The sequence below is a fragment of the Lactuca sativa genome, chromosome 1, assembly GCF_002870075.4.
Source record: "Lactuca sativa cultivar Salinas chromosome 1, Lsat_Salinas_v11, whole genome shotgun sequence".
NCBI classification, from domain to species: domain Eukaryota; kingdom Viridiplantae; phylum Streptophyta; class Magnoliopsida; order Asterales; family Asteraceae; genus Lactuca; species Lactuca sativa.
In genome coordinates, this window is record NC_056623.2 from 101069408 (window position 1) to 101080916 (window position 11509).

Sequence of the window (11509 nt, forward strand, 5' to 3'; positions counted from 1 at the left end):
AATTTAAGCCCTTCAGCGGCACCTCTGGAATTTGGGGTGTTACATTGTTAATTTTTTTTAGATGTTGATAACATTTCAAAAAATCCTGATATATTTGAATATTCGATATAAATCTAGAATTATATGATTTTTGCCTTCATGATGGGAGTTGTAGTGGTTTGAGGAGTGAAAATGTACATAAAAGATCCAATGTTCGAACCTTGGCACACCAAAATAATGCTAATTTTTTTGCTATTAACCTTCCATATAGGACCTTAGACGGATTGATGTGGGGCGTTTAGATGATACAATTTACATTTTTTTTCTAATTATACAATTTTTTACCTTTTAATTAAATTAAATTAAATATATATAAAATTACCTTTTTAATTAAGCAATTCTTGAAAAACTCATTACCGGCCTTGCTTAGAACCTTGCTTAAAATATGTTATTTTGGTGATAGTACGACCTCGTTTGACAATCATAAACTATTAATATTTATTAACACTAAAAAGAATGTTCGGACCCATGTCCAAGAAGATTTCATATACGACTTTTGTCACCCGGTCCGATAAACCAATACATTCCGGATCCTTATCGCCGACTGTGGGGGTTGCGTCAACATGTTCACTATTACTGTCGTAATTCTCTCGATTCTCTCGCTAACAACCCCATCATCTTCTTCCGATCAACCACCCCGATCCCCGACCGATGTCTGCATCATCGGTACCGGCATCGCCGGTTCATCCGTCGCACACTTCCTTCGTCAATACTCCTCAAGCATATCCCAAATCCGCATGTTCGAGCGTCATCCCATCGTCGGAGGTCGTATGGCAACCGTCACCATCGGCGGAGAAACATTCGAAGCTGGTGCCTCAATTCTTCATCCCAAAAACTACCACGCTTTGAACTTCACCCATTTGTTGAATCTCAAAGTCAAGGGGCCTTCCGCTAGTGATAGTTCTTTCTCGCTCGGCATTTGGGATGGTCAAAAGTTCTTATTCAAAACTATTGATTCCAAATCAAAGAGTTCGGTGGTTCAGTACTTCGTCTCCCTCGCTAATTCGTTGCGAATGTTCGTCCGATATGGTGTTTCCCTCCTTAAGATGACCAATTTTGTTGAGGTACGGCTTCTTCTTGTCGCTCTTCAAGTTTATTAGCTGAACTTAAACATAAGCGTGCCAGCTGATGATCCACTTGATTGATTTGAAATTACAATCAACTCATTTCAGTTTTGAATTCCTATTAACTTGCTAATTTTGTAGTTAATTAGTTTTCAAGGACATGAAAAATATTTTGATTTCTTGATGGATTAACATATTTGTAGCATATAATTGTAGTAATATGCGTCTAAAGCCTCATGAGATTGATGTAATTAGTTTTTTCAAACAAAGAATCATTCTAATCCATGTCCCTCTGTCTTAGAGTAACTCCTTGGGATAATCCAAACATCATTTCAATACTTTGGCCTCTACCTCTGTCATCGATCTTCTCTTGGCTTTTCCTCAAAATCCTTACGTCCCTAACCTTCTCTTTTATACAATCTTTCTAAATTCTAATTCTATTCTCCTCAACATCTACATTTCTGAATGCTCAACTTGTGTACATGTGGTAAATCATGGCAGGTTCTATTGTCATGTAAAACTGTCAACTTTAATGGAACTTTATGATGTTGTAATCATGTAACCTAATTTATGTATGCATTTACTACCTTAACAGGTTACAGTGGATAATTTCTTGAAGTATTATGAAAGCAAGGAGTCAAGACCAATTTTCAACACTGTTGAAGATATGCTCAAGTGGGCAGACTTATACAATTTAACAACACAAACATTAGAAGAAAAATTAGTTGCTCTCAATTATTCTCCTCTCCTTATACAAGAGCTTATCACTGTAAGTTACTTCTTTCCAATTTCCATAAACATGGAAAAATCTTTATAGATAGTAATAAATCCAACATATCATACTTTCTTCAGGTTATAACAAGAATCAACTATGGTCAAAGTGTCAGAATCAGTGGACTTGCAGGTGCTGTTTCTCTAGCTGGATCAGGAGGAAACTTATGGGCAGTTGAAGGTGGAAACTGGCAGATGGCTGCTGGATTAGTCAACAGATCTGATGTTACTTTGCATCTTGAAGAGGAAATAGAATCAGTCACAAATCTTGATGGTTTTTATGAACTTAATTCCACTAAAGGAAACAGTTACACATGTCAAGTTACAGTGGTTGCTACACCTTTAGATGAGCTCAACATTCAGTTCACCCCAAAATTTTCTATCCCAGAAAGAAAATTACAGCATACACATGCAACTTTTGTCAGAGGCCTCTTGAATCCTGTGAGTTCTAACTTCTTATCATTATTTAAAGAGAAAATTACAAAAATGGTCCCTATGGTATGGCATAATAGGCACCTATAGTCCAACTTGAATAAAATGGACAAACTTTATCCTTGTGTTATTTGGATATTACAAACTTGGTCCCTAAGCCGTTAACTCTAACTGCGGGTTAAATACTGTAAAATTACCTTTTTACCCTCACCTTTTTCTATTCATATCTTTGTCTTTTATTAAGATGTCCTATAGTTAAGAGTAAATTACACGAATGGTCCCTATGGTTTGGGGTAATTTGCACGTTTGGTCCCTAACTTATTTTTTAACTCGGAAGGTCTTTACTGTTTGTTTTTGTTGCGCGCTTGGTCCCTGTCTTACCTAAAAAGACTATTTTGCCCTTGATTTTTTAACTTATTTAAATAAACACACCCCCAACCCCACTTCCACCTCACCTTAACTTACCTACCCCACTTTATTTAAATAAATTAAAAAATCAAGGGCAAAATAGTCTTTTTAGGTAAGACAGGAACCAAGCACACAACAAAAACAAACTGTAGGGACCTTTCGAGTTAAAAAAATAAGTTAGGGACCAAACGTGCAAATTACCCCAAACCATATGGACCATTCGTGTAATTTATACTCTATAGTTAAATACAGTAAAATTACCTTTTTGTAACTATTGGACATCTTAATAAAAGATAAAGATATGAATAAAAAAAGGTGAGGGTAAAAAGGTAATTTTACAGTATTTAACAGGCTCTGCAGTTAGAGTTAACAGCTCAGGGACCAAGTTTGTAATACCCAAATAACACAAGGACTAAGTTTGTCCATTTTATTGAAGTTGGACTATAGGTGCCTATTATGCCATACCACAAGGACCATTTTTGTAATTTTCTCTTATTTATATATATACTAATGTTTTGATTTGGTTTAGGTGTACTTTGGGTTGGATTCAGTTTTGGAGATTCCAGAACTTGTTGGGACTATAGAGAGTGATGAGCTTCCATTTACATGCATCTCCATTCTCAAGGAACATAGTGAGAATGATATGACTTACAAGATGTTCTCTCGTCAAAGTTTGAGTGACACATTGTTGGATCAGATCTTTAGGTAAGATTTGTTGTTTCTCGATTTTATGTTCTCTTTATTATTTATTTTATTTAAGTGACACTTTTTTGTTGGATTGGAAATTGGTAGTATAAGGAGTGAGACAATAAGAATAAATTGGGGTGCGTATCCACATTATCATGCTCCTGAGAAGTTTGCTCCATTTATGTTGGATGATGGACATCTGTATTATGTGAATGCATTTGAGAATGCAGCAAGTACTATGGAAACTGGTGCTGTTGCTGCTGAGAATATAGCGAGACTTGTCCTTTCAAGGTTATCTTCCCAACAGCCTTTGAGAATGTATGGTTTGAAGACTTCTATATTAGATTCAAGCCCTGAGCATCGGGAGTTGTGATATGTGTAAAAATAACCATTTGTTTGTTGTAACGTTACTGTAATAGATTGGGTCAAATAATTAGTTAATAGGGCAAATAATAAGGTACAAGAACCAAGTTCACTCTCCTTCATTTTGGGTAATCGATTTTATTTTCTCACTTGAATTTTGTCCTCAAATGTAGCATCGTATCTATATCACAAAAAACAAAGTTGGTTAACCAAATTGGGAAAATCAAAGTCGGTTAACTAAATTGGGAAAATAGTATAAAGTTGGGACTTATACCATGTTATTTCACCTTATTATATTAACTGAATGCAATTCTCTGTAACGTAAGAAAAGTATTATTTTCTAATTTTATGTCTGAATATTTTTTTGGTTTCTCAGTTAGTGGTCAAGATAGCTTAACAACGTTGAGTAGTTATATTATCTGATCATTTGACATTAGTCTATCTTTGTAGTTAATGAGAAACATAGATCATGATTCCTTAAAAACATTAACATGTCCAACTAAAATGAACTCCACAAAACGAATCACTATGATCAGTCTTCCTCATGAATCAGTGTTAAGATTTCGAAACAGAGCTTAACAATAACAATGCAAGATGAACACCTAGAAGAAAGAGAAGAATTTCAATGGTATCAAAATGAGGAAAGATCACATAGCCACATAGGAGGACCCTAATAGCCCGATGATTCCCTCTACACAAACAACAATGCTGAATCCAATCTAACTAGCTACAATGAAGCAGAAGTATCCCTACCTCACTCTCACCACTTAACTAGATATTGGCCCACTGGGCTTTTCCACAATAGGGTCTTGGTCCAATTCTCTATCAATCTGTACACGAAAGGTACAACTGAATACAGAAATCATATCAGAAAATGGAAATGAAAATGTTCTACAGCTTCTAGTAATCAAATCTATTTGTTGGGGAGACTATATGTAGCATGCACTAAGGTATGTTTGACACGCCATTTAAGTAGGAAACTTATTATTTGAGTTTTTTTTTTGGTTGTTATGTTTGAAAAGTCAAAAAATAGTTTATAATCTAGCTTTTTAAAAAGCTACTCGGTGTAGCTTTTTGATTAAGTTATAAAACTTTTATTTTTCTAAATTCTTCCATATATATACCTTTAATAATTATAATAAACATATTTTTCTACGTGTCCTTATATACCATTTCACTTTCCAGCTAGCTTCCCAACTAGTTTTAAACAAAATGTCATTTTTTATATATCATTTCACTTTCCAGCTAGCTTCCCAACTAGTTTTAACAAAATGTCATTTTTTATCAACTAACAGTTGGTTTTTTTAACCACCAGCTAGCATGTCAAACATAACTTAATTTGAAACAAACCGCAAATAATTAAAAGAGACAAATGTTTGTAAATAACCCACTAGTCTCCTCTAATAAATGAAAATCCATTTTGCCACGTGTCAAACTCTCATAAGTTTTAACACTTGTCATTTATGGTATTTTTGAAATAAATAATATCCATATTTCAATTCCTAGGTTTTTTTTAATTTTTAAAATTTAAAGCCACATAATACGTATTGGTTATATAAATAAAATATTAAATATAATAAATATGATCATAAATTGCAATAAATGTGTTTTTTCCTTCTTTATTTTAAAATTTAACTTTAAAAAATACTTAATGTTTACATTTTGATATTTAATTTTTTTTTAATTAATCCATGTAATATATGAGTATCAGACCTAGTTAGTTAATTATTTTCCATCACTTGGTTAATTGTAGCCCATATAAATGTTTATTGTGATGTTGGTGTTTGTTTCATATTCCCTTTTTTCTTTCACATGATACTGGGCTATTGACCTACCGTATGATGGAAGTCCAAGAAGTCGTTGATCTAATTAAAATGTTAAGTGGAAAAACAAGACCCACAGTTCAACTAACTACCTTTAGACTCGTGTAGCTGAACTTTGAATTGCTTTGGGTCCGTTATTTGGAAGAAAAGACTAACCAAGGAATTTCCCTTTTCTTTTCGATTTTTTTTATGTAATTTTGGTCATTTTGCCATGTGATCATGGTTACAACTCCTTTTATGTTGTTGCATCCTGGTGGACATATTTGGTTTTTTATTCATGGGGCGAGAGAAGGGTTTGGGTGTTAAAAAGATATACCTCATGTGCCTGATCAAGTATGTTGGAGATAAAGCTCTAAAGCACACTGTCGGTTCTGATGAAAACATATAAAATAGAATTCGTTAATTATCATTCACATACATCATCCACTTGGACAAAGTAGTTGTAGCTATATCTCCTATTGAGTTTGGTTTTGATCTGGATAGAGTTTGATATATTCATGTTGATCCAACATATCAAAAAACTATATACAAATGGGGCTTAATAGCTAGCGCTGCCGTCTATAATACGTCTTCGGTTCATTGCCAGGCAGTGCAAATAGAGAGGTTTCTAGCAAGTATTCTCCTGTTGTTGTTTGATACGCAGAGAGATCTCCACCAATGATGTGATTCCATGACTTGTAATAACCCAACGCATCTTCTTCTTCTTCTTCTTCATCTGTCTTTCCATCATCAAACACAAAACTCACCCCACACTCATTTGCAAGTCCAAAATTCATTGCAACAGTAACAGTAACCCAATCACCAGTATCCATCTCATTCTTCCCAAACATCCAATGGCTCAACATTATTAGACTCTCTTCACCTGCAGTGAAACCACCAATGCAATGCTTGTATAACCAGGTTTGGTTCTTAGTTATATTTCTAATTGTGATTACTGGCAAATCAAAGAATTCATTCAAAGATAGAAATGTCTGCACACAGAGGTTCAATCCTTTGATGTTGTTTCGAGATGATGGGATGGTAAATGATATTGATGACCCCTTCCTACTGTGACTAATCCAATTTGGCATCTCTTTTTTGTCTCCATAAATCGTGCTGAATATTCCAAATTCATAATACATCTGCAAAATACAATCACCATAAATTATATACTCAAAAATATTTACACAGAGAGATGGTTAATAGCAAACCTGGATTTCAGATTCGTCATATCCTCTTGACAAAATATTAGTCCAGCCCAAACTACGTAATACCTCTTCCTCAACACTTATCATTGGTTGGATTTCGACCAGACCTTTGATTTCAAAAAACAACTGTAGGAACAATTGCATGTCAACTGAAAACTTGAGTGGGGACATATGTGGATGAAATACGACTTTTCTTAGCAATGGCTTAGAATCAAAAAGGAGGATCAACTCTCTTAGTGTTTTTGGAGGATGCTCGACTGACGTCAGAAATTTACAGTTTCTCATACTAAGTATCTCAAGCCTAGGAAGGCTTCTCACACAATCAGGCATCGAAACAATAGGATTGCCATCTAAATATAATTCCTTTAGCATGGATATGAAACTCAAGTCCATGGGAAAGGATTCTGTGGACATATTATTATCATTTAGCGACAACCTTACTAAAGATCTCGGTAAAGAAATCATAAACAACTTCCTCTCACTTGGTGTAGCCTTCAAAACCATCGCAGATGAAGAGGGTTTTCTGTTGCTAGCCTTGAACATCTCCAGAGGTGTCATATCACTAATTTCGATTCGAGATTCACCGAGATTATAACCATCTAAATATAATTCTTCTAAATTGGATAGGTGATTGAAGTCTATGGGAAATGATTCTTTCAACAGATTAGTAGTTTTAAGTGACAACCTTACTAAAGATCTTGGAAAAGCAAACATGACAAACTGCAATTCACTTGGTATACCCATCGGAATGTCAGGTGAAGAGGGTTTTGTGTTCATGTCCATGGTGTTAGCCTTGAACTTATCTGGAGAATCCACATCCCTACCCTTGACTTGAGATTCATTGAGATTATAAAAACCATCCAGCAATAGTATTTTAACCTTATTTAGCATGCCGATGGTTCTTGGAAGTTTTTCAAGCTTCTTGCAGTAGCTAAAATTAATGAGGACAAGTTCAACACATTCCTCAATTGATTCACAAACCTTACATAGAGCACTGCAATTTGTAACTACTAGCCTCTCAAGTGCAGGGATTTGGTCAAAGCCACCAAGACTACCAAGCTTTTTACAGAAACTTAAATTAAGAATCTTTAATGATCCAAGCAACCTTTTGTTTTTTGAGCATGATCCAGTCAACTGCTAAAATGCACATAAGTTAGAATAGTAGTGAGTTTCATCAACTCAACATGGACTAATTATCAATGGATATAAATTACCTTTTGCCTCTTCGGCTTCTTACTATAACAAATGTCAAATGATTTAATCTTGCTACGTGACATGTCGAGAGCAACCAGATTCGCCATTGGTAAGTCTGAAGGTATAGACTTCAAACAAAACCCATGAATACACAACCATCTTAATCCTTGTGGAAAGTTCTCGTAAGAAGACCCACTTATTTGCACATTAATGAGTTGTAATAGCATAAGCTTATCCATTTTCCTAAACGCATCGGTGTTCAACTCAAATGTTTTATGTGACTTCTCACTCTCAAGCATACTCATGTCAAGGCTGAGGCCTAGAATCTTTGTTGTACCCTAAGAAGAAACCAAATGCCAGAAAATCATATAACGTTTACACAATACAAAATACTTTGAACAACTAAGTATATACATAACATGGCCACTTACCTTTTTTTGTTTCAACACTTCAAATGACTCCTCGGGGCACCACAATAGACTTTGCTTCCATGGTTTGTCAGGTGATTCTTCACGGACTACAAATCTTCCCATCTCTTGAAGCAACCCATGCATCATCAACTTGTTGTTCCGTCCGATACTAAGAAGGCATCTATCAGTGAGAATCTTGATACCAGATATTGTTTCTATACCACATGACTTCAATATCGTTTCACTAACATCTCTGTCCATTCCAACGAAAAAACAAGCAATATGCTTAAACAAGTCCTTATCATTTGGGGATGGCAAAGTATTAAAGCTCTTTCTCAAAATATTATTTATAGGGGAATCATTTCCTTGCTTTAGTCCTTCTAGGCACTCCTCCCAATAAGCTAAATCTCTATTATGTAGAGATTTGCCCAAAACTTCAAGAGCCAATGGATGTCCTTCACAATATTTCACAAGCTTCTTTGACACCTCTTCATAACCGGCCTTGGGATCCTTGGACATGAATGCATGAGAACACAAAAGTTTTCGTGATTCAGTCTCATGTAATCCTCGAAGCAAGTGCTTTATATGCCTGCGCTTAACATTCATTTTGAATAATGCACAACTCTCTCCCAAGCATGAGTTGGTTGTTGTAATTATGATTTTGCTTCCTGGATGAAAACCTTTGCTCCCAAGTAAGGCATCCAACTGGTTGAGATGATCAATATCATCAAGAACTAAAAAAACCTTTTTACGGGCAACTGCATTCTCTATCATTGGCGTGGATATAAGACCATCATGAACTTGACCTGAACTTGGTTCTGAAATGTCATCATAGAGTTGTTTTTGTAGGTAAAGCAGCCCATTAAAACCATTGCTTCTATTTAATTTTTCATCACATCTCCTACTGATATCTTCAATAAAGCAACTTTTGTCGAATTCATACGAATGCAAATCATAGACATATTTGGCTAAAGACGTCTTTCCGATCCCACTGATACCCAAAATAGTGAGTATGTCTCTCGTATGTAGGGATGCATCTTTCAACCATGAAGTGATGAATTTAATGGATGGGTACATCCCAAAAAGTTGTGGCAGATGACTCCTTGAGGATATACGTAATCTAGAGTAGATGTCCTTAACTATTTCTTCAATAAACTCCGTCTCTAGCCTGAAACTTGATTTTTAAGAACCACAAAACACAATCCACAAACCTAACAAACCAGATTTGGAGTTTTAATTTATCCAAAGACCCGAGTCAAAATTATATCATAATCTATAACTATATAAGTATCTAATGTGTAACATACTAATGTCATGATATCCAAGACCAGAGACATCTTTGCAAAAAAGATTTCACCATCAGGCCACCAGGTTTCATTATGTTTCTAAAAGACCATAAAAAATTTAACTTATGATATGATTTTGCAAGAACCTAAAAAAAATGTCATGGATAGAAACCATTAAAACTTGGTTTTTAATACAAAGGCGGCATATGAAAATTATTTTAGTTGAAACAGTGGTTTATATAAGAATAAATTAATTTAGGATAAAATAATAATTTGTCAGAATGGTTAATGTATCCATATGAATAGATTTATCAGGTCACATAACTGAATTCATGAATCCAATTTTATGTACCTGTATATCATTTTAAATACGTAAAAAAAATTGTCTATTTGATGATATTGAGGAAACTTATTGAAATGCATATGAGATATAATATTGACATTTCATGTGTTAATCCAAGAAAAAATGAAAAAATGGAAAGAAATGGGTTATTACCGGCCATTTACATCCTTTCGTTCTAAATCAGCAACTTCTGTAAGCGCTTTCTTCCACCGTTCGATCTTTTGAGCTATTTCACTTCTTTTATTTGCATCTGTCTCTGCTTCCATCTTTCTATTGTGTTCATTCATTGCATATCCAAAGGTACTTTGTTGATTCCTGACATGGGTGGGTTCAACATGATACAAGACGGGGATAACAATTTGGTTGGATGCCCTACGTTGATCAAGGATCAGCACCAATTCATCAAGGCACCAAGTCGATGAAGCGTAATTGCGGGACAACACGATAATAGAAGCCCTAGATGCTTGAATCACGCTCTCCAAATCAGGTTTTAGATATTCCCCGGTTTCAATCTCTGTATCATCCAAGAAGGTGGTTATATTGGCATACTCGAGGGCCTTATACAGATGATTAGTGAAGCCATAACGAGTGTCAGCCCCTCTAAAACTTAAAAATACGTCATATCTATGACGATCAATTGATGAAGAACATGAAGGTTCTACGAGTTCTGAGAAGATAGCCATTATGAGTAAATATGGACGGTATTATTGATTTTAGACTGGATTGAGAATCATACAAAGGGTTATGGATGCATCAAGGGGGTTTTCAAAAAGGGGGTTCAACTCAGCAATGAACAAACTAGTGTTGATGGATGATATATCTTGTTTGGGAATTTGCTTGGAAACTTTGAGTTAGGACTTAGGACTTGGGAGTTAGGAATTAGGAATTGACATTATATGTTATCGACAAAATTACATAAATGGTCCTTACATATAGGAAAATCGGTAATTTTTGTACTCTCGTTTTTATTTTTGTATGTTTCATCCTTTGAGTTGTTCTCTTAACCTTTTGTAAATAACCATTTTATTTTATTTTATTTTTGTCATTTTCCTATTAAAATTTTATTTTCTTTTTAAAAGACGAAGATCCTGTTTTCTGATCGGCCACTTTCTGATTGGCCACTTTCCCTATGGGGAACTATAATCACCGTTCACACCTCACAAAACCACATGGTCGTCTTAATCCTTATTGTCTACATCAACTAAAAGATAGTATTGATCAATAGTATAACATTATATTTAGTAGTTTACTATTCATCAACACTATATATAGTGTAAGTTTTAGTGTGGGTTTGAAGCATTTTAGTGAGTTTAGTGTGGGGATAGAGATTTCCCTTAGATCACAAAGTTTCGAATGAAAAAGGTTTGGTTCGATCATCATAACTCTCAGTTTTTTCTTTGCATCTCGCCCCAAACTATCTTCCTTTCACCTCCCCCCCCCCCCCCCCCCCCCCCGACTTAATATACATTTCCTTGTTATTACCATTTTCTTCTGTTTTGTTT

General features: G+C 34.9%; 2 protein-coding genes across 3 annotated transcripts; one reads left to right on the top strand and one right to left on the bottom strand.

Moving 5' to 3' along the window:
- Positions 1 to 512: 512 nt before the first annotated feature.
- LOC111899421 (farnesylcysteine lyase) lies at positions 513 to 3913 on the top strand. The gene is made up of 5 exons (XM_023895274.2): positions 513 to 1103; positions 1699 to 1872; positions 1956 to 2315; positions 3244 to 3419; positions 3507 to 3913. The coding sequence occupies exons 1-5, from the start codon at positions 603 to 605 to the stop codon at positions 3772 to 3774; spliced, it is 1479 nt and encodes a 492-aa protein (XP_023751042.1). The 5' UTR covers positions 513 to 602; the 3' UTR covers positions 3775 to 3913.
- Positions 3914 to 5956: 2043 nt separating this feature from the next.
- LOC111899422 (disease resistance protein RUN1) lies at positions 5957 to 10856 on the bottom strand. 2 transcript variants are annotated; one of them, XM_023895276.2, is made up of 5 exons: positions 10161 to 10856; positions 8400 to 9546; positions 7989 to 8306; positions 6778 to 7908; positions 5957 to 6708 (listed from the first exon to the last, which is right to left on the bottom strand). In XM_023895276.2, exons 1-5 carry the CDS (start codon positions 10688 to 10690, stop codon positions 6133 to 6135), a joined length of 3702 nt encoding a protein of 1233 aa, XP_023751044.1. In that variant the 5' UTR covers positions 10691 to 10856; the 3' UTR covers positions 5957 to 6132. The 2 variants fall into 2 exon arrangements, with proteins under 2 accessions (XP_023751044.1, XP_023751043.1); XM_023895275.2 differs by having other exon boundaries at positions 6778 to 7911.
- Positions 10857 to 11509: the final 653 nt, after the last annotated feature.

Bases quoted from the DNA above. Each gene is read 5' to 3' on its own strand.
- LOC111899421 (XM_023895274.2), top strand. From the start codon at position 603: ATGTTCACTATTACTGTCGTAATTCTCTCGATTCTCTCGCTAACAACC. The intron at 2,316-3,243 runs GTGAGTTCTAAC...GATTTGGTTTAG, and splicing joins TCAGAGGCCTCTTGAATCCT to GTGTACTTTGGGTTGGATTC. The intron at 3,420-3,506 runs GTAAGATTTGTT...GGAAATTGGTAG, and splicing joins TTGTTGGATCAGATCTTTAG to TATAAGGAGTGAGACAATAA.
- LOC111899422 (XM_023895275.2), bottom strand. From the start codon at position 10,690: ATGGCTATCTTCTCAGAACTCGTAGAACCTTCATGTTCTTCATCAATT. The intron at 8,307-8,399 runs GTAAGTGGCCAT...GTTTCTTCTTAG, and splicing joins AAGTGTTGAAACAAAAAAAG to GGTACAACAAAGATTCTAGG. The intron at 7,912-7,988 runs GTAATTTATATC...TGTGCATTTTAG, and splicing joins AGAAGCCGAAGAGGCAAAAG to CAGTTGACTGGATCATGCTC.